The following is a 23,745-nucleotide window of genomic DNA, read 5'->3' as shown; positions in this document are numbered from 1 at the left end:
AGTCTGGGAAGCAGGCCAGTCTCTGATCTCCCCCACCTTGGCCGGCTTTATGCAGCCTCTCCCCACCTTGTGGCCCAGGTAGGACACCTCTGCCATCCCCACCTTGCACTTCCCAGCTTTTACAGTCAGCCCTTCATCCTGGAGGCAACCCAGCCTCCTCTTCACCGAGGACACATGGTTCCCCCAGGTCTGGCTAATGACAAAAATATCATCAATGTCTGCTAGGGTACAATTCTCCATCGTCCTCAGTAACTGATCCCACTGGCGCTGGCAGACTGGCGCCTCCTCGAGGCCGAAAGGTAGGACCAGGGATTTGTACGGCCCCAAAGGGGTTACAAAAGCAGGTTTCAACCTGGCATCTGGAGCTAAAGGCACCTGCGAGGAGCCTTTGGTAAGATCCCTGGCCATGGGGTACAGAGTCCCCCACAATTTGTCTAGGATCTCACCAGGCCTAGGTATGGGCAGGCATCAGACATGATGATGGCATTGAGCTTCCAATAGGCCACACAGAATCAGATCGACCCATCTTTCCTTGGGACCAGCACCATGGGAGAGGCCCCTGGGCTGATGGATGGCTGGATCACTCCTAAAGCCAGCATGTCTTAGACCTCTCCCTCCAGGGCCTGGCCTGTGTTCCCAGTTACTCTGAATAGGGAATACCTGATGGGAGGGCCAACTCACATCTCCACCCAGTGGACAGCTTGGTTAGTGAGCTCAGGCTGGTTGGAAAACACCTGTTGGTACAAATGCACCATCTGTCTGATCTCTGCCTGCTGGGCAAGGATTAGCTGGTCAGAGAGGGGAAATGATTCCAGCAAGGGGCCAGCTCCTGTCTCAGGGAAGAGACTCAGCAAGGGATCTTCCCCCTTCTCCCATTGGCTACACATGGTCACAGTACGACTCCATCATGTTGACCTGGTCCCCTTGGTGGCTCTGAGGCCGGTTGGGCAATTCCACTACATCGTTCTTTTCATTCAGCTGCTTGATGACCTTGAAGGGCCCGTCCCAGGCAGCTTACAGCTTATTCTTCCTCACCGGGATGAGAACCTGCACCTGGTCCCCGGTGTCATAGGCTGAGTGGTTGTCCCAGACATTCTGCCTCCCTTGGGCCCCAGCTAGGTTCTCCCTGGCCAGACCCATGAACTCAGCCACCTTTTCCTAGAAAGTCACCACTGATTCTCCATCGGGGGAGGCCTTCCCCACCCATTCATCCATGACCAAGTCCAGGGCCACCTTCTGAAAAGGCTCCTCTATGACAGACAGGTGTCTCAAGGCTGCTTTACCCTTATCCTGGGCCTTTTACACCTCTGGAAAAAGCAGCCCTGGTTGGCAGCTGTCCCGCCATGGCTGTGGTTCCCCACACTCAGCTGGGGTCTCTGATTCCCCTGGGCCCAGCTTTGCCCCTACTGTCCCAGTGAGGGCAGGCAGTGAGTCTGCTGCTTTGCTCACCACTTCAGAGACAGGGTGAACCACATCCCCTGTGTGCAGGGGGGTGGGAACTATCTCTCTGTCCCACTCAGCTCCAGGGCTCTGGTTACAGACAAGCAGGTATCTGGAGCTTAGCAGCACTTGCCCCCTTCTAGCCACGTCATTTGCATTTTCACTGACTGCTTCAGTCTCCACCGATTAGTTCCCTGGATTCAAATTCAAATCCTCGGCCATTACAGGAGCAGGGCCTGTATCCCCTGGATGGGTCCTTATACCTCTCAGCTCAGCCATGGCCAGTTCATGCTGCCACTGTCTCTCCTGCTATTCTGCTTCATGCCTTCTCTGTCTCTCATGGTCTTCTGACTCCTTCAATCTCAGCTCCAATTCCATCCATCTCAGATCCACCAACAGGGAACCCAGTGGAGACCCCCTGCTGGTCAGAGACATGGGTCTCCAGGACACCCAACTGCTCCCAGCCTCTCTCACAGCCCCAGCTGCATCAGGAACTGGCTCCTTAGAGTGATCCTCCTCTTCCAACTGAGCAATCAGCTGTTCAAATATGTGCTGGGTTTTGTGCAAACAATAGAACTTAGAAGGGTTTTTTTAGAGTAGGGCAGTGAGATGCTTGGCTTCCATAGGAAAATTCTTAATGAATCTCCAATAGAAGATTGTGAAGCCTAAAAAAATATTGTAGGACATGCACATTGCATGTGACTGCCCAGTTGCAGACAGCCTGGACCTTGTGCAGATCCATCTTGATGCCTTCTGGGAACAGGATGAAAACCCAGAAACTCTGTAGAGGTCTGACCAAATGTGCACTTCTCTAATTTAGCGTACAGACCATGTTGTCATAATCTCTCCAGGACTGTGTGGATGTGAATGGTGTGGTAGTCCAGATTGTCTGAGAATATCATTATACCGTCTAAGTACATTACCATGAACTGGTCCAATAGGTCCGTAGCACATAGTTAATGAAATGCTGCTATATTGCTGGAGTATTAGTCAGTCCAAATGGAATAACTAAACACTAAAAGTGGCTGTAGATGGTCGAAAAGTTGGTCTTCCATTCAGGATATAAATGAGATTGTAAGATGCTGTGATGGGGTGTGCATACCCTTCAGAAGGTGGGAAACGGTTAACTCCACACTATGGGTGGAGGAAGTACCACAGCTCAGACCAGGCTGGGCGTTCCAACTTCTGTGCAAGTATAAAGGAGAGCAGCCCGGCTCAGACTAGGCTGACTGCCAAGGAGGAAGGATGCTTGATGGAGGCCCCAGTCCAGGAGTCATTACAGCCTTTGCATGTGGGAGCTGGAGATCCCGAGACCCTGACTGGAGACCTGTCACCTGCAGTTGACCAGCTGAAGTAGGAGTCCCAGCAAGTTACCTGCACTGAGGAGCCTGGAGCCTTCGACATCCTATGGACTACAGGTTCAGGAAACCCAGTAGGAAGTGGCCCAGGGAGGTAGAGTGAGTGTTATCTCCCACTCGGGAATGGTCAGTGTTGTGGCTGGATTCCCCGCTGATCCAGTGGTGTACCACTCTGCCACTGTTAAGGCCCTGGACTGGGACCTGGTGGAGTCAGATGGGCCCTCTACCCCAGCTGCCACCCCTACTTAGGTGGCGGCCCCCAGATCTGGTCACTAGACCACACAGCCCTGCACTCATGGGCCTCTGTATTGACCCTGGTCACTAGGCCACAGTTCTGCACTCGAGGACTGCCAATATTTACTTCAGCTACTGGGCCACACAGCCTTGCACTTGAGGGGGGGCATATTGTCTTGGGCCATTAGGCAACACAGCCCAGAACCCAATGGCTGTCACTTTGACTCTCGCACTGTCTCGAGTCCCTGAACAGTCGAGTGGCCTGTAACTGCGGTGTCACCACACCCACAATCCACCCTAAAGGGGGATGGAGTGTGCATACACCACCACAGCTCCCTGGAGATCCACTTGTGAATATGCAGGCAGCCCCCACATGATCCAACAACTCAAGGATGAGGGGTAGCAGGTAACAGTTCCATACCTGTTATCTGATTTAGGGCTCAGTAGTCGACAGAGAGCAGGAGACTGCCATCATTCTTTTTTATGAAAAGGACCAGGATTCCAGCTAGTGAAGTTGATTTGTGGATGTATCCCTGGGTCACATTCTCTTGAAGATATTCTTACAATGCCACCATTTCAGGCTTTAACATTGTGTATATATATACACAAACATTATCTTAACCCCTGTCTAAAGTTCTATGTGGCAGTCACAATGTGGATGGGGGGATTTTTCTGCATTCTTCTTCTTACAGACATCAGTGTGGTTGCGGTACTTGGGGGGGGGAGGGGGAAGTTCCATAGTTCCCCTACTAGGTGTTTCAGTGTGAGCCACTACTTCTACTTGAGCCTTCTTGGGTCTGGGTGCAATGTTTGCTGGTCCCTGGCCATGCTGTTGGCAGAGTTCTGAAGGGAAGGTGAGTTTTTGGTCCCGTCCGTGAATGAGGGGGTCATGAACCATCAGCCAGGAGATGCCAATCGTCAGGGGAAATGTGGGGAATGGATCACACCAAATTGTATTATTTCTCTGTGTCTCTGAATAACATCCTTCAGTGGGACTGTCTCCTCCAGAACTGGATCTGCGGACAGTGGGGAGACTTCAAGAGTTTTGGTAGTGTCAAGTTTGGCCTTGCATAGCAGGGGGATCTGTAGGGGATCTGAGCTGTAACTGCATCCATGGAATTGTCCACTGCTCCTGAATTCATGAGGGCCTGTTGGAGAGGAATCTGTCAGGAGTCACCCAGGATGTGCAGCTGGATAGGAACCTGTAAATGGAAAGCCTATGGATAAGTGCCTCTCATTGAGGACTAGAATATGGAGAAATTCTCTTCTCTCCTCTCAAGATCCAGGCTGGTTGCCCCCACCAGGCCTGCTCGGCTTGTTTCCCCATGCTCTTCACTGTTTATACTGGGCAGGCTGAGATGGCATGGCCAGTTTCAGTGCAGCGGAAGAACAGGGAGTGCTGGTGGCGCTGTTCCTTTTTTTTCAGATGTGAGTTGCTGGAGAGCTAGATTGTCTTGCATGGGTTCAGCAGCTGATACAGAAGCTTGTGTCATGGTATGTGGTAGGGTGGGCTACAGAGAACCCCCTTTCTTCTCCCTTTATTCTCACAGATGATTATCTATGTAGATGGTGATGTCAAAAAGGCATCTAGGCCTATTGGCATCTCTACACAGGCCTGTTCATCTTTGATTCCTTCCCTCAAGTCTCATTAGAACCGGTACAGCTGTGCTGATTTGTTCCACTCTGTATCCTGTGTGAGGCAGCAGAAGTGCGCTGCGTAGGAGGCCACTGTGTCTTGCCTCTGCCAGAATCCCCTCACGGCAGCCTCAACCGCTCACACTCAGTGTGGTCAGAGAAAATGGTAGACACTGAAGAAAAGCATCCCAGTCCGACAGCACTGGGCTATGGCCTTCCAGCAAGGGGAAGACCCAGTCTAATGCATCTTCTGTCAGCAGGCTGATTACTAGGGCCACTTTGGCCTGGTCAGAGGCATAGATTTGGGGATACTTCAGGAACAGAAGGTGGCATTGGTTCATGAAGCCCCAGAACCATTGGTGGTTCCTGTCCAACCGTTGGGATAATGGTATTACAGGTCCCTGTTCAGGGCAAGGCACTGCATGCTGTGTTCGCAGCAGGGTATTCTCAGTGCTGAGCTCCCATACTTGCGCCTGCAGCTGCTATTTGTCTGAGAGCAGCTGTGCAACTTGAGCTTGCAGTGCTTGATTACCACCTGGAGGTGTCAAGTATCAAAGGGGTAGCCATGTTAGTCTGGATCTGTAAAAGCAGCAAAGAGTCCTGTGGCACTTTATAGACTAACAGTCGTATTGGAGCATGAGGTTTTGTGGGTGAATACCCACTTCGTCAGATGCATGTAGTGGAAATTTCCAGAGGCAGGTATAAATATGCAAGCAAGAGTGAGTCAGGCTAGAGATAACGCGGTTAGTTCAATCAGGGGGGATGAGGCCCTCTTCTAGCAGCTGAGGTGTGAACACCAGGGAGGAGAAACTGCTTTTGTAGTTGCCTAGCCATTCACAGTCTTTGTTTAATCCTGAGCTGATGGTGTCAAATTCGCAGATGAACTGAAGCTCAGCAGTTTCTCTTTGAAGTCTGGTCCTGAAGTTTTTTGGCTGTAGGATGGCTACCTTTAAATGTGCGATTGTGTGTCCAGGGAGATTGAAGTGTTCTCCTACAGGTTTTTGTATATTGCCATTCCTAATATCTGATTTGTGTCCATTTATCCTTTTACATAGGGACTGTCCAGTTTGGCCTATGTACATAGCAGAGGGGCATTGTTGGCATATGATTGCATATATTACATTGGTGGACATGCAGGTGAATGAACCGGTGATGGTGTGGCTGATCTGGTTAGGTCCTGTGATGGTGTCGCTGGTGTAGATATGTGGGCAGAGTTGGCATTGAGGTTTGTTGCATGGGTCCATTTGATTACCTACCTGCAGGTGGAACACCCATGGAAAAAAAATTAGTGGGTCCTTCGCACCCACCGGCAGCCAAGCTCCCTGCATCCCCCTCTGCTGATCAACTCCTCCGTCTCCCTCCCAGAGCCTCCTGCATGCCACAGAGAAGCTGATCAGCAGCATATAGAGGTGGAGCGGGGATGGGGCATGCTCAGGGGATGGATGGAGCAGGGGCAGGAAGAGGTGGGGCTGGGTGTGGCCTTGGGGAAGGGGTGGAGTAAAGGGGGAGCTGGGGCCGGAGCAGAGGCGGGAAAAGGCAGGACAGGGATGGGGGCATGGAGTTAGGGATGGAGTTCGGGCAGGCCTGAGGTGGTGTGTGGGGGGGTCAAGCATCCCCCGAGTAGAAAGGAAGTCAGCACCTATATTTCTATCCCTCCCAATGTTACAACACTGTACCTTCACTGATTTTAGACTCACCTGCAATTAAAATCAAATAAACTCCACACATGTATATGAATTTACACCAGATTTGCAAGGGTCAAATTGAGATCAGAATATGGTCCAAGATTTATAAGCACAGTTGTGGAAATGTGTATTCCTGCAAAACATATTTAGCCAAATTACAAAAATTAAAACAAAACAAATTAAATGTTGCTCTACTTTCTAAAGAGTAAAAATGAATGAATCACTCAACTCTCACTGAATTTCATTGGGGATTGGTTCATAACACACTTAGGCCCCTTTGAAAATATCAACCTACAAGAGTTGGAAAACATCATTTAGAAGCACAAATTGTGAGAAAGCAAGAAATCAAGAAAGCAAGCAAGCAAGAAAGCGGACTATTCTCACCTCTCATTATTCAATCTTCCAAAACAATGAACCAAGCTGTAATCTCAATATAGACTCTGAGTGAGTTATAGCTTGTTGAGGATGACTGTTCTTCATATATAGTAATCTTCTGTAGGGAGATTTTGGATCCCTTTCATGCTTTCATCTTAAAAATAAATGTGCCTGCTTAGAAAGGGCTGTGTGTTAACTTATAATTATGGATATTTGCACTGTTTATAGCCTCTGGAGAGAAAGCAGAGTGCAGACCTGGGCATCTTACAGCTTGCTGGCAATAACACAGTGTAGGCAAAAAGAAGAACAGGAGTACTTGTGGCACCTTAGAGACTAACAAATTTTTTAGAGCATAAGCTTTCGTGGACTACAGCCCACTTCTTCGGATGCTGTAGTGGGCTGTAGTCCACGAAAGCTTATGCTCTAATAAATTTGTTAGTCTCTAAGGTGCCACAAGTACTCCTGTTCTTCTTTTTGCGGATACAGACTAACACGGCTGCTACTCTGAGAACAGTGTAGGCAGGGACCTGTGCAGTCTGGTCAGGAAACATGGATCTCTGCCATTTCTTGTTAGAGGGGGAAGAGTGATGCAGAGTCTGGGCATTTTCTTAATGTAACTTGTTTCATTTACATATAAATATGAGTTTTGGAAGACAGGTAGTCATAAACAGCATGCAAGCTGTCACTCAAAGTGAGTACAACTTCTGTCCCCAATCTTGCAAATACTTACATGCTTAACTTCACAACTGTGAGTAGTCCCACTAATTTTGTAACTAGTCATGGTAGTAAAGTTAGGCATGCACTTAAGTGTTCATCCTTAAACACCACTGAGGCCAATTTCTTTGAGTACATATGTAACCCACATTACAGCTTGTTTCGTCTCCCTTTCCTTCCTTCACCAACTTCAGGGGTGTTCTTGGAAATGTTTTTTGTTTTCATCTGAATTTTCCAGGTTCTTATTTTTGTTGTTGGGTTTTTTGGTGGTTTTTTTTTAAATAAAAAAAATTCCAAGTTTTGGCATAAATATTGCAAAACAATAGATTTTACTGAAAACTAAGCTTTAACCGAATTTTTAAAAATTCAGATTTTGGCAGGGGTTGGCTTCCCATTGGAAAACTGGAAATTTTTCATGTGTTACTTTTAAAGGTTTAGTCTCTTTAAAACAATGGAAAACCACAGTCTTTTTCAATTAGCTCTAGTGTTATAAAGAACATGGGTATAACATGGACCCTGGACTTCAGAAAAGCAGACTTTAACTCCCTCAGGGAATTGATGGGCAGGATCCCCTGGGAGAATAACATGAGGGGGAAAGGAGTCCAGGAGAGCTGGCTGTATTTTAAAGAATCCTTATTGAGGTTGCAGGAACAAATCATCCCGATGTGTAGAAAGAATAGTAAATATGGCAGGTGACCAGCTTGGCTTAACAGTTAACTCCTTACTGATCTTAAACACACACAAAAAAGATTACAAGAAGTGGAAGGCTGGACAAATGACTATGGAGGAGTAAAAAATATTGCTCAGACATGCAGTAGTGAAATCAGGAAGGCCAAATCACACTTGGAGTTGAAGCTAGCAAGAGATGTTAAGAGGAACAAGAAAGGTTTCTACAGGTATGTTAGCAACAAGAAGAAGGTCAAGGAAAGTGTGGACCCCTTACTGAATGGGGGAGGCAACCTAGTAACAGAGTATGTGGAAAAAGCTAATGTACTCAATGCTTTTTTTGCCTCTGTCTTCACGAACAAGGCCAGCTCCTAGACTACTGCACTGGGCAGCACAGAATGGGGAGGAGGTGACCAGCTCTGTGGAGAAAGAAGTGGTTCAGGACTATTTAGAAAAGCTGGACGAGCACAAGTCCATGGGGCTGGATGCGCTGCATCCGAGGGTGCTAAAGAAGTTGGTGGATGTGATTGCAGAGCCATTGGCCATTATCTTTGCAAACTCATGGTGATCGGGGGAGGTCCCGGATGACTGGAAAAAGGCTAATGTAGTGCCCATCTTTAAAAGAGGAAAGGAGGAGGATTTGGGGAACTACAGGCGAGTCAGCCTCACCCCAGTCCCTGGAAATATCATGGAGCAGGTCCTCAAGGAATCAATTTTGAAGCACTTAGAGGAGAGGAAAGTGATCAGGAACAGTCAGCATGGATTCACCAAGGGTAAGTCATGCCTGTCTAACCTAATTGCCATCTATGATGAGATAACTGGGTCTGTGGATGAGGGGAAAGCAGTGGACATGTTATTCCTTGACTTTAGCAAAGCTTTTGACATGGTCTCACACAGTATTTTTGCCATCAATTAAAGAAATATGGGCTGGATGAATGGACTGTAAGGTGGATAGAAAGCTGGCTAGATTGTCGGACTCAACAGGTAGTGATCAATGGCTCCATATCTAGTTGGCAGCCAGTATCAAGCAGAGTGCCCCAAGGGTCGGTCTTGGGGCCAGTTTTGTTCAATATCTTCATTAATGACCTGGAGGATGGCATGGATTGCAGATGACGCTAAACTGGGAGGAGTGGTAGATACGCTGGAGGGTAGGGATAGGATACAAAGGGACCTAGACAAATTAGAGGATTGGGCCAAAAGCAATCTGATAAGGTTCAACAAAGACAAGTGCAGAGTCCTGCACTTAGGACAGAAGAATCCCATGCAATGCTACAGACTAGGTACCGAGTGGCTGGGCAGCATTTCTGTAGAAAAGGACCTAGGGGTTACAGTGGACGAGAAGCTGGATATGAGTCAACAGTTTGGCCTTGTTGCCAAGAAGGCTAATGGCATTTTGGGCTGTATAAATAGGATCATTGCCAGCAGATCGAGGGACGTGATCATTCCCCTGTATGCGGCATTGGTGAGGCCTCGTCTGGAGTACTGTGTCCAGTTTTGGTCCCCACACTACAAGAAGGATGTGGAAAAATTGGGAAGAATCAAGCAGAGGGCAACGAAAATGATTGGGGGCTGGAGCATATGTATTATGAGGAGAGGCTGAGGGAATTGGGATTATTTAGTTTGCAGGAGAGAAGAATGATGGGGGATTTGATAGCTACTTTCAACTACTTGAAAGGGGGTTCCAAAGAGGATCGATCTAGACTGTTCTCAGTGGCAGCAGATGACAGAACAAGGAGTAATGATCTCCTGTTGCAGTGGGGGAAGTTTAGGTTAGATATTAGGAAAAACTTTTTCAGTAGGATCGTTGTGAAGCACTGGAATGGGTTACCTAGGGAAGTGGTAGAATCTCCTTCCTTAGAGGTTTTTAAGGTCAGGCTTGACAAAGCCCTGGCTGGAATGATCTAGTTGGGATTGGTCCTTCTTTGAGCAGGGGGTTGGACTAGATGACCTCCTGAGGTCCCTTCCAACCCTGACATTCTATGATTATGACTGGGAACTTGGTGATTGGATCTGAATATTTGTGAAAAGAAGCTGCTCAAGAAGGGTTTTATCTAAAATATGGGTAGTTACACTATTAGTTAGACCATTTCTAGTAGGATTTTTGGAAGTGCCTATGCAGGTTAGGCACCTGGGTCCAGATTTTGAAACATGAATTAAGCACTTATTATGAGATATTGAAGGTATTTAGGAATCTAGCTGGATTTAAAAAAAAAACATATAGGGTCTACATTTACAAGAGGACTTAGGTACCTAGCTCCAAGTTTAGATACCTAAATCCCGGAATCAGGGCCCATGGGATTCACAAAACCCTTGCTGAGTTGTTTCCAAACACTATGGGCACCTAAGTCCACTTGGCACACAAGTTTTGGCAGTAAAATTTCCCCAGTACCTCTATTGCTGCATCTGAACATGCACACTCCTACTCCATTCTCAATTTCCAGTTGCCTAAGCCCGAGAGCCATGCAGAAGAAAAGTGTTCCCCTGCCTAACTCACCTGCAGGACCCAATCTGGTAAGCATGCTCAGAGGCTGCTTCCTGGATCTGGCCCTGCACATAGGCTCACCCAAAAAGTCTGTCACCTGCATAACTTCCAGCTCCATGGTTAGGACATTCACATAGGATACCCTAGCCAATGGGATAAGGGATATTCTGTAGTGGGGCAGGTCTCTCAGGCTCTGCTGTTGAAGCCATTCCACTGTGGATATGCAATTAAAGATTGATTGGACCATGAGGACAGGATTGCGGGTCTCCCACATGTCAGATCCAGGAACTAACCACCAAGCTATAGAATCATTCTCATGCTGGTGCTTCCTCTCCACTGTGACCCAGTAACTCTTTAATTATTAGAGGGGTAGCCGTGTTAGTCTGAATCTGTAAAAAGCAACAGAGGGTCCTGTGGCACCTTTGAGACTAACAGAAGTACTGGGAGCATAAGCTTTCGTGGGTAAGAACCTCACTTGCATCTGAAGAAGTGAGGTTCTTACCCACGAAAGCTTATGCTCCCAGTACTTCTGTTAGTCTCAAAGGTGCCACAGGACCCTCTGTTGCTCTTTAATTATTGAATCCAAAGTGGAGCTACTGATGGGCTCTGACAGCAGGGTCTCCTCTAGCCCAGAGGTTGGGGGCACTCAGCTGATTGTTCAAGTACATCTTCAGCCAGGGGTATCCCATACCCAAGTGATCATGCTAACTACTGGGATAAAAGGTATATGAGGAAGCTGTTCTTCCTTCTTCTGGGAGGGGGTGGGGGCTTAGGACACACCCATCTCCTTGTCATCTCCATTAACTAGCTTAGTCAGGGAGCCACCTACCTTGCTGGAGTGACCGAGAGGTCCATTGGCTTATGCCCAAATAAATTTGTTAGTCTCTAAGGTGCCACAAGGACTCCTCATTGTTTTTGCTGATACAGACTAACATGGCTACCACTCTGAAACCTATCCTCAGTCAGTCACTCTTGTCAGACCTGAGACTCACTGTATCTACCACATTGTTGTCATAACCTGTATCAAAAAGGTGCCATGTAATACATCATTGGAAAGCGAATGACACACTGGTGGTTAATATCACTGTGAAATGTCTGTGTGAACAGAATGTGAGAAACTATGGCTACTCACTGATATTATGCTTTAAAGTTTGTGACCAAACAAAGGGAGAAAGACAGGCTTCTCCCAACCTGGAGGGAAGGCAGCTGTCTAACTGTCTCCAATGTCAATTAAGCAAGCTGTGACCAAAGACAAAGAGGAGCACATTTATATGGAAGGTAAACAAAGCCATCAGGAAAGTGAGTGGGGAAAGGAGGCTACTTAACTATCTCAACTGGCAATGGAGATTCCAGGCCCAGGAAGCCTTCCCACCTCTTGAGGCAGGCTCAGTGAACTTTGAAAAGGAAAAAGTTATGTAGTCATCCTCCAGCTGGAGGAACAAAGGAAACAAGCACTTTGAGATCTGTGAAGGTCCTGGCCAGAGAATCTGGTCAGCCATTCTGGAAAAGTGACTTTGAAAGGAACCCTTCTTTGAATGAGAAAGTCTAAGTTGTTAATTCACATGTTAGCATTTAGAACCATAGTTTTGCTTTGGCTTGCTTGTAACCCTTTCTATCTTTATTCCTTAGCCTTGGTATGACTTAATCCTATGTCCATTTGTTAAGTAAATTTGTTTAATTTTTACTATAAACCAGTTCAGCGTGCTAACCCCAGTTATGACAACAAGCTGCAGAGTATTGTCTCTTTAAAGGAGCAACAAGCTTAGTAACCTCTGGGAGTGTTCCATGAGATGGCTGGACATGACAAAGAGACATCTCCAAGGAACTCGGGAGCTGGGGTTCACTGATTGTTAGCTACTGGGCAAGGTTTGGACTGGCAGAGTCCTGGAGAGTTTACTGTCACACAGCTTAGCAGCAGCTTACTTACTGAGGCTGAGAGGGGTAATACAGTAACTCACAGTTTGGGGAACGCCAGCTGGATGTCACATTTTGTGCATGTTTTGGGGTAAATCTGGGACTGGGAGAGTGTTAGATTCACGCTGTGAAAAGCAATGAGGTAGTGGAAGCCAGGGTGAAACATGCATGCTTGTCTGTCACCCGTCTGTGAGCCACAGCAGCATAGCACTGAAGGCATGCAGAGTTGCAGGGCAGGTAGTGATACTGTTCTTCGCTAGTCTGGGTTGAACCTCAGAGCACCAGAGCTGGCTTTTGTGAATCATGTTCTTAGGTACCCATCTCTCTCATTCTTTGTATGGGGAGCCTGCGTGCCTAGCTCAAGCTTTGTGAATCCCGGTTCAAATTACCACACCTAAGTTTCTATGTGAGTCAAGCCCTAATATACCAGTGATGAGAACACCATGTAAAAGCGGATTGCCCAGTTAAATAATTAAGAATGCCTGGGGCTGCACTTTGAAGGAGGCAGTTAAAAGGAAATATTGAATAGTTGAACATTCATGAGCACCATCTATCATGTGCCAAAGGCGTTAGAACTGGGGGAGGTGACAGAAGGCCATGCCCCCTCCCACACTTTTTAACATGGGCATGATTTGGGAGGCAGGGGTGCCATCTCCCCCCACCAAACTGCAAGCCTCGAGCAGGCATGGAGCAGTATCGGCAGGGGCCTGCCACTGGCTGCCCGAACTACACCCAAGTTAAAAAGTGTGGGGCATGGCCTCCTGGATCCCCCAGTTCTGGCACCAGTGCCCCCCTACACACACTTCTACAAAGTTTCCATTGCCCTCTGCACTGACTGAGGCAGGGGTCTCATGGGAAAAAAGTCTTTGGCCATGTCATAAAATAGTATCCTAATAAGTAGGATCAAGGGGAAAACTTAAGAATATAAAAACATGAGAATGGCCATACTGGGTCAGACCAATGGTCCATTTAGCCCATTACCTTGTCTTCTGACAGTGGAGAGATACTTCAGATGGAATGAACAAAATAGCGCAATTATCGAGTGATCCATCTCCTGTCATCCAGTTCCAGCTTCTGGCAGTCAGAGGTTTAGGGACACCCAGAGCATGGGGTTGCAACTCTGACCATCTTGGCTAATAACCATTGATGGATCTATCCTCCATGAACTTATCTAGTTGTTTTTTTAACCCATTTATACTTTTGGTCTTCACAACATCTCCTGGCAATGCATCCCACAGATTGACTTTGCATTGCATGAAGAAGTAATAACCTCAAAAAATTCAAGTTGTGCACCCAAGCTTAAATCTGGCATTTCTTAACTTTGGGGTTTTTGACTTTGCAACCTTTACAGTCATGACAGAGGTGATATTGATGATGGTATGGAGGAGAAATACTGAAGCTATGTCACCAACCCCAAGCTGTAGTCCTGGTCCTGAAAGATTGCTTTTCTTACTAAAAGTGATTCATGGTAAAATCATCATCCTCACTGGTATTTAAACCAACAACATTAAGTTTCAAAGTGAACACAAAATTGAGAAGAAAAGGGCAGCTCACCGTCTGTCCTAAACTGTCTACAGATTTATTCAGACAGTATTCATGGGGCTTCTTTGGGAGAGTTTTCTTTAAACAAAAGGGAGAGATGTTGATGATTCTAATTAATAATCATCATGATAACCGTCATGCTGCAGAACATAAATCTGCCATCCACACTGTATTAGCACCATTCCTTAGGACATATGCAATATCCTTCTTCCCCAGATCTCTAGAGAATTTAGGTGTACCCTGTCATCTTGTCCACTTTACAGACAGAATCACTGAGACACGAAGAAGTCTATATCAATATTTTGCTGAGTGTACACCATGGCACACAGCATCTCACAGGTTTCTACCTAGGACCTGTGTTTCAGCAGTGCTAAGCACCTACAACTTGAAATCAGTGGGAGCAGTAGGGGTTTTGGATAGAGTGACCAAATGCCCCGATTTTATAGGGACAGACCCAAAAATTGGGACTTTCTTATATAGGCTCCTATTACCCCCACCCCCATTTTTCACATTTGCTGTCTGGTCATCCTAGTTGTGGCTCTTGGAACTATCCAGCCCTTTGAGTGTGTCAGTACTTCACTCTAAATAGAGACACCTAATATTTGTAGGTGATTTCGAAAAATTGAGATTTTGGCCCAGCAGTGGAAGGCAGCATGGTCCAGTGAATAGGGCACTAACCCCTGCCCTAAGAATCATCAGATCTTGTTCTAGGTCTCATTCCTTCACTGGCCTTTCGAGTCTCTGTCTGCATTAGTTTCCCTATTGATAAAATTGGCATAATGACACTGACCATCCTTAAAGCTGTTGAAGATCTATGGATGAAAAGCCCTCTCTAAAGGCTAATGATTATTAACAGATATAATTTTAAAGAATGATATCACAAACCAAAATACATGCTGAATATTTAAATGGATCATCTTTTTACCATCACCCAATCAAAACAGACATTTATTTATTTATTTATGCATTTGTTTTTCCTACAGGGCCCGCATTGTAGTGATTATTCTGAATTGCTTTGGGGAAACATATCCCCATGTTGATCTATATATTAGGCTGGAAACTCATCTGAGCCTAACCATTCTTATGCACTCTGTAGATGAATTACAATTGGCATAAGGGATACATTAGAGATGTGCAGACTGTGCTAGAACTGGAATTACTCCTATTATTATTATTAATAATAATCTAATCAACAATTTCCCAGGATTACTATATAGAATCTTCCTCTAACACCACAGTTGACATTGGAGAACAGGAGCAGCAACCAGAACTAGTATGTGAGCATTTACATGATTGTCAAATGTCTTAGCTACTTAATCTGTAGATAAGCAAGGAATTGAACCAAATGTGCTACTCATATTGATGGAACTTAATGGCAAAATTTTCATTGACATTAGAACACATTTTGCCCATAATGATATAGAACAAAATTAATTCAGACTGCCTCCTTTTTCTTTTTTTTTGATTCCACCCAGAAATTGACTGAGATCAGGGCCCTCCACTTTGCCAGGTACTGTACTGAGACAGCCAGGCTGCTATGTAGAAGAATATTTCTGCTTTACATTTGAAAATTATATTTTTCCCATTGGTGAGTTTCAATGGAGAAAGAGAGAGAGAAAAACATAACACTGAAGGTCCAAATGTCAGAAATCTGAAATGAAATCAAATTGCCTTCATTACACATAGTGCATGTGGTAAAATGGACACACACACACAATATTGATTCCAGTTGTAGAGATTTATAGTTTCCACAAATATTCTATGTGCTGTGACAAAGTTCCAAGCCTGTATTGGTGGGTCCCACGCTTCCTGGCGGATATAGTGGCCTCAGAAGCTCACTGAGGCCCTCAATATAACCTCCCTTTCCCAGTAAGGCAGCAAAGGTTACAGATTATTGAGCTACTTTCATCATAGGCCTATATGGGAGGTGGGAAGGTGGAATACCCACAGTCTCTGTTGCTCTTTAGAGCTCCTTAGGCACAGTTTGGTCTCCTGCCTGGATCCAAGTCTGTTTCCCTTTTCAAAGGGATTTCTGTAGATCATGGGGGTGGGGAGGGGAAAGGGGAACCCAGGCTTGCCCTCTACTCTGGGTTTCAACCCAGGGACCCTAATGATAGCAGCTATTAGTGGCTTCCCTCCTCCACTGACACTGCTTTGATTCCCTGGGCCACTTCCCCATACTCCCCTTTTCCAAGCTTCACCCTTACCTCAGGGTACAGTAATGCTTCCTCTCCTCCAGTTCACCTGGGCTCCTCTTAAGAAAACTGGAAAGGAGAGCTTTTAAAGCAGCATAAGTGGGACCTTAATTGATTCCAGCTGTCTCCATTAGCCTAACAGTCTTACCTGACCCTCTGTCAGTTAATTGAGGTCAGGTGCCGGCATTAGCCTAACGACCTTAACTGGCTAAATTGGCATCAGGTGTCTAGATTGGCCTAGAGTAGCCCTTGTTTGGCTATCCAGGGAACAGGGATCTGCTTATTCTGAGGCTGATATACCTGCCTTCCCCTACCCTCTTATATCCTTCTGGCCTGAGTCGGTCACAGTGCTTAGAATGAAGAATGCTGCTAGAACATTTTACATGTGCCCCATTTATGATGAATGTCTGAAGAAGGAAATACAAACAGCAGAAATCTTTAGATTTTTGAAGGACAGTAGCAGAAAATATCCCATTTGATTTGCTATGGTTGAAGAAATTCTAGCTCAGATCCTTATGTTGTGTACAATTCAGTAGCTCCAATTATTTAAATGGAGATATTTTTATCTACATTAATTGTGGATCTGTCCCCTAGCTTTTTACTATAATGACTGGCACTATTACCAAATCATTTTCCAGAACAGAACCACACTTAAAAAATCCTTTAAGGGATTATGCAGTGCACTGTTCATTGTGTGTTATGAGTTCTCCTAAGGTGGCTGGTCCCCAGGAGATGAGTCTACTACAAGTAGCAGTTGAAGGAGCCATCCTGTGAGTTCAGGTCCTAACTGGCGCTCACTGAAAAAGTCAAGAGTTTGGCTCCCACTGACCACCAATTAAGGTACTGGAGTTTGACACTTTTTATGGGGAAAAAGCAAATGTTTGGGGGGAACTTTTGCTTATGATTTGACAAAGAATAATTTTGATCCCCATTTTTTCTATGGAAAAGTGGGGGAGGGTGGGGGGAAAACAAACCAAATCCCCCCCAAAATCAATAATTTATTTTTATTCCACAAAAAATCAATACAAAATTGTGTTTTATTTCCAAATCCTGCAGAACAAAAAATATTTCAACATAGAGAGAGAGAGATGAACTCTAATCATTGCAGTTAGAAGAAATTGTGAGCAGGGCCGGCTCCAGGTACCAGCTTGGCAAGCAGGTGCTTGGGGCGGCCACTCCGGAGAGGGGCGGCAGGTCCAGCTATTTGGCAGCAATTCGGCGAACGGTCCCTCACTCCCACTCCGAGTGAAGGACCTTCCGCCGAATTGCTGCTGCAGATAGTGATCGCGGCTTCTTTTTTTTTTTTGGCTGCTTGGGGCGGCCAAAACCCTGGAGCTGGCCCTGATTGTGAGCACTTCTAACCACAATTTCAGCTAATGGGAAATGAGGGTGCAAATAACTGATATATACATAATAAAATAAAATAAAATGGCTTGACTCTAATTGAAAATGAAATTTTTTTCACAATTGAAAAATTAGCAAAAATATTGTTGTTTTGTTTGACCTGAAATTAAATGTTTAATTTTGGGCATTTTTAATAAAATCAAATAAAATGAATGGCTGGATTAAAAAAAAAACGCAATCAGGAGGAAGTAGTATCCCTCTTATTGCCAATAACCTCATGGGTGATGTTGGAGACCCATGTTTGAATCCCTGCTCTAGAGCAGAGATTCAAACTCAGTCTCTCTTCTCGGGTGAGTCCCTGAATCAGTGGGCTACTGGGTATTCCAGAGCAAACCTTTCTCAATCTTTCTTGTTGAAGCTGTTCGACTTTGTACATAAAATTAAATATGCACTGGAGCAAGGACTCCAGGTGTCCCCATCCAAGGTAAATGCCCTAACCGTAAGGCTATAAAGTTATCTGCATGTTCTTGCGTGGCCCAATATCTAGTCAATTATTTTATATGAAGTGGAACAGCTTCCACAGGGGAGCTAGAGACAGCACCATCCCAACAGCCTGCTGGTTGGGGAATTCATGGGGGAAGAAAACAATGTGGGGTGAGATACTTGCTCTAGAGTGGGTATTTGAGCCTAGGTCTCTATTTCAGTTGAGAGCTCTGGGTAGAAGTGGGGCAGAGGTATCATCACTATCTCCTCTTCTTCCAGCTTTGTGAATGGTGCCTGAATCTAGCCCATAAAGTCAAAATGTTTAATGTCAGAATTGTCAAAATGAATCATTTTCATATTTCCAAATTTTATTTTAATTTCAACTGGAACAATTAGCCAAGAGTGTGAAATATTTTGGTTCACCCAAATCTGCATTTTTCAGTCCAAAAAAAAAAAGTTTTAGTCAAAAAATTCCACCCAGCTGTATTCAGGATTTGGATGCATGGTAACTCATTGATCAGTGTGTGTTATGTATTATGCTAACTAACTGATCTATAAAAGATAAGGTGGAGAGTTTCAAAGTCCTCTCAGCCAGCTATTTCAAATTTTTCAGCTGAAAAATTTTCCTGTTGGAAAATGTACAAGAACTGTAGTACAATTTCTTAATTGTCAAAGTGCAACCTACAAATACAGAATTATTATTTTTTACATAACTGCACTCAAAAATAAAATTATTTAAAACTTTAGAGTCTGCAAGTCCACTCAGTCCTACTTCTTGTTCAGCCAGTCACTCAGACAAACAAGTTTGTTTACATTTCTGGGAGATAATGCTGCCCTCTTCTTATTTACAATGTCACCTGAAAATGAGAACAGGTGTTTGCATGACAATATTTTAGCCAACATTGCAAGGTATTTACTTGCCAGATATGCTAAACTTTCATATGCTCCTTCATGCTTCAACCACCTTTATAGAGGACATGTTTCCATGCTGATGACAGGTTCTGCTCAATAACAATCCAAAGCAGTGCGGACTGATGAATGTTCATTTTAATCAGCTGAGTCAGATACCATCAGCAGAAGACTGATTTTAGTTTTTGGTGGTTTGGGTTCTGTAGTTTCCGAATTGGAGTGTTGCTCTTTTAAGACTTCTGACAGCATGTTCCATACTTCATCCCTCTCAGATTTTGGAAGGCACTTCAGATTCTTAAACCTTGGGTCAACTGCTGTAGCTATCTTTACATTGGTACCTTTTTTGCATTTTGTTAAATCTTCAATGAAAGTGTTCTAAAATTGAACATATGCTGGATCATCATCTGAGGTTGCCATAACAAAACATATGTGGCAGAATGCAGGTAAAACCATGGAGCAGGAGACATACAATTCTCCCCCAAGGAATTCAGTCACAAAATTAATTAATGCATTATTTTTTTTAACAAGCGACATCAACATGGAAGCATGTCCTCTGGAATGATGGTCAAATCATGAAGGGGCATATGAATGTTTCGCATATCTAGCACTTAAATACCTTGCAATGCCAGCTACAAAAGTGCTATGGGAATGCCTAGTCTCACTGTCAGGTGACATTGTAAATAAGAAGCAGGCAGCATTATCTCCTGTAAATGTGACCAAACTTGTCTGAACAAGAAGTAGAGCTGAGTGGACTTGTAGGCTCTAAAGTTTTACATTGTTTTGTTTTTAAGTGCAGTTATATATCAAAAACATCTACATTTGTAAGTTGCACTTTCACGATAAAGAGATTGCACTATAGTACTTGTATGAGGTGAATTGAAAAATACTATTTCTTTCGTATCTTTTTATCAAATATTTGTAATAAAAATAATATAAAGTGAGCATTGTACACTTTGTATTCTGTGTTGTAATTGAAATCAATATATCTGAAAAAGTAGTAAAACATCAAAATATTTATAATACATGTAAATCGGTGTACTATTATTGTTTAACAGTGCAATTAAAACTGCAATTAGTCAAGATTAATTTTTAACAAACTTAATTTGTATTTGAGTTAATCACATGATTTAACTGCGATTAATTGGCAGCCCTAATTAAAACTGAAAATTTTGATTGGATTTTCAAGAAATGTTCCATGAAATATGAAATTTAATTTAGAATCAACATTTTGAAACAAAATTAAACTTTTGTTTTGGAATATTGATTCAAAATCAAAACTTTGAATCAACATGCTGATTTATGAACAAAACTTTATTTTGTGTGTCATCTTAATGTCCTTTGAGAAAAAAAGGTTGATTCAGAATAAAATTTGATATGTCAATAGTTTTTTTCAGTCATATATAGAGGTTAAAATTGACAATTTTCAGAATTTTTCATAAAATAAATAAAGAAAAATGATATTTTAATTTTCATCTCAATTCAGGATGAAAACCAATGCCAAAATATTGGTATTTCCCATGGAATTGAAATTCTGTTTTCCAACAGACTCTGCATCTAGGGATTTAAATGAAAATTGGGCATCTATTCCCCATAGGAAGCTTTGAATATCTCAGTCTGAGTTGTCCCATGCAAGTCCTAGAGAAGTTTCAGAAACTAATGCCTTCACCCATAACAATCTCCAGAGTTCCAGGAATGAAGAACCAAAGCATCATGACCACATTCATCATGCTGGGACTCTCCAGTAAACCCGAACTCCAGGTTCCACTCTTCATCTTATTCCTCTCCATCTACATCATCGCCATGCTGGGCAACTTAGTCATCATTGCTGCCATCCTTTCCAGTTCCAAGCTCCACAGGCCCATGTACTTTTTCCTCTTCCACTTGGCTGTGGTGGACATTATCTGTACCGCCACCATCATCCCCAATATGCTGGTAAATCTAGTGGCTGTGAGTAAATCTATCTCTTACCCTGGGTGCATGGCCCAGCTCTACTTCTTCACATGGTCTTTGGGGGCTGAGATGGTGCTCTTCACCATCATGGCTTATGATCGCTATGTGGCCATTTGCCACCCTTTGCGTTACAGCATCATGATGAACAAGACCGTATGTGTTGGCCTGTCTGCCCTAGTGATAGTCATTGCTGTGGTCAACTCGTGGGTGCACACTGGCCTTGTGCTGCAGCTGAGCTTCTGTGGGCCCAACGTTATCAACCACTTTTTCTGTGAAATCCCATCACTGCTGGCTCTCTCCTGCACCTCAGTGTATTTAAACGAGGTCATGGTCTTCACAGCAGACTTTTTCCTAGCTATGGGGGACTTCCTGTTGACATGTGTCTCTTATTGCTTCATTGTCAGGGCAATCCTGAGGATCAAAACGGCAGAAGGGAAGAAAAAAGCCTTCTCCACCTGCTCCTCCCACCTCATTGTGGTGTCTCTTTATTACTCCACTGTCATCTACACCTACATTCGGCCAGCCTCCAGCTACTCCTTTGACAGGGACAAGATTATAGCCACCTTGTACACCCTGGTGACTCCAACTCTCAATCCTATAGTCTACACGCTAAGGAATAAAGATGTCAAGATAGCCATCAAGAAAATGCTTCCATACCCTGGGAAATAGGTCATGATGGGACAAACCTAGACTGGTTCCGTAGCAAGCCTGGAGCTCTGGTGTTTGCTTTCCTGTGGAAATGGGACTCAGAACGAACCTTAGAAAAAGATGCAAGGTGCATGTCTTCATGCAGGACTTTCTAACTGGTCAAATGTTGATTTCCTAAATGGCTGAAATTTTTGGAACCAGTTGAAACTATGTTTCAGAAGAAAGAAAGAAAGAAAGAAAGAAAGAAAGAAAGAAAGAAAGAAAGAAAGAAAGAAAGAAAGAAAGAAAGAAAGAAAGAAAGAAAGGAAAAGATGACTGTTATCAACTATCTCAAATGTTTCAGACTTGTGATATAAATCCATTAAATACAATCTCTTGTTTTGTAGCTTTGCTCAAGTCACTTTCCTTCTTTGTCACTAAATTTTCCCAGCTGTAAAATAGGGAAAAGGATACTTACCTATAATTCTGAAGTCTTATAATTTCATTTCTCCATCAGAGGATTGTCTACTCTGCATGGCTAATTTCACTGCATGCAACTGGGCTCCAGAAATAAAGACACATTTCCTTCCTGCTGGATATTTTAGGTTTGCAACTACACCTTACAGTGGTGTTGTGATTGGATGATTTAAATAGATAATGTTTGTAAAATGCTTTTAAGCATCAAAGGTACTATTTGGGGGGATTAAGCCTGATTATTGACTGTGCAGTCATTGACACAAACACGGTTCATTCTTCTGATTTCCCATCTAAGTGTCTCCCCATATAAAATGGTGGTTAGAAAAGGCAGCTGTAGACCACAACAATACTATGCAGCTCTTTATCCCCCTCTAGTGGCTGAATTACATTTATGAGTCTACCTCTCAACTCATGTGACCATTCTTCTGGCTCAGTCAAGAGACGATAATGTTTTCAGTTCCGTAAGAAAATAAAAATGGACACACTGGGTCAGACCAAAGGTGGCCAATGCCAGGTGCCCCAGAGGGAATGAACAGGTAATCATCATGTGATCCATTCCCCATTGCCCATTCGCAGCTTCTGGCAAACAGAGGCTAGGGACACCATCCCTGCCCATCCTGGCTAATAGCCATAAATCCAGGGTTCAGTCTCTGCTGACGATATCACACACCTACAGAGCAGAAATAAAGGCTGGTAGTCTCAATATCAGATGGGTTTATGAGGATGAAAGATTTTGTATAGGATTTGAAATGAACCCTGTCTTTCTTCTTGGTAGCATGATGTATGTGTGATGGGTTGGATCACAGAACCCCCCCTTGGGAGCTGCCAACTGATGTGCCAAGACTATTTCTGCCCCTGCTTTCCTGCCCTGTCAGCTTAGGACTTCAGTGCCCTGCCTGGTTTGAGCAAGATTTGCTAGCCTGCTGCAAACCCAGACCCAGGTCTGAATCACGTCTCCTAACAGCTGCAGACTTAACTGAAAGCAGCTAACAGAAATGTTCTTGTCTTTAACACTCAGATGCCCAACTCCCAATGGGGTCTAAACCAAAATAAATCCATTTTACCCTGTATAAAGTTCATACAGGGTAAACTCATAAATTGTTCGCCCTCTATAACACTGATAGAGAGATGTGCACAGCTGTTTGCCCACCCAGGTATTAACACAGACTCTGAGTTAATTAATAAGTAAAAAGTGATTTTATTAAATACAGAAAGTAGAATTTAAGTGGTTTGAAATAGTAGCAGACAGAACAAAGTAAATCACCAAGCAAAATAAAATAAAACACACAAATCTATGTCTAATCATACTGAATACAGATAATCTCACCCCCAGAGATGCTTCAGTAAGTTTTTTTCCTCAGACTGGACACCTTCCAGGCCTGGGCACAATTCTTTCCCCTGGTACAGCTCTTGTTCCAGCTCAGGTGGTAGCTAGAGGATTCCTCATGACGGCTCTCAGCATTGCTCTGTTCCACCCATTTATATATCTTTTGCATAAGGCGGGAATCCTTTGTCCCTCTGGGATCCCACCCCACCCCCCAATGGAAAAGCACCAGGTTAAAGGTGGATTACAGTTCAGTGACATGATCACATATCACTGTAAGACCCCAAGTCTTCATTCCTCCCAGCCTGACTCACAGGAAGGCTTGCCTGCAAACAGAGCCATCCACAGTCAATTGTCCTGGTTGATAGAAGCCATCAAGATTCCAAGCCAC

At 44.3% G+C, this 23,745-nt stretch overlaps 2 protein-coding genes across 3 annotated transcripts in view; both read left to right on the top strand.

Moving 5' to 3' along the window:
• Nucleotides 1–23,745, top strand: part of LOC135975263 (uncharacterized) — a 443,768-nt gene that overhangs the window by 180,264 nt on the left and 239,759 nt on the right. The window lies entirely within an intron of this gene.
• LOC101936500 (olfactory receptor 13G1-like) lies at nucleotides 20,657–21,595 on the top strand. The gene has a single exon (XM_005284261.2). It carries the CDS (start codon nucleotides 20,669–20,671, stop codon nucleotides 21,593–21,595), a length of 927 nt encoding a protein of 308 aa, XP_005284318.2. The 5' UTR covers nucleotides 20,657–20,668.

This window comes from Chrysemys picta, chromosome 13, assembly GCF_011386835.1.
Source record: "Chrysemys picta bellii isolate R12L10 chromosome 13, ASM1138683v2, whole genome shotgun sequence".
Classification (NCBI taxonomy): Eukaryota; Metazoa; Chordata; order Testudines; family Emydidae; genus Chrysemys; species Chrysemys picta.
The sequence above is the reverse complement of the archived record's forward strand: the minus strand, read 5'-3'. Positions and strand labels throughout refer to the sequence as shown.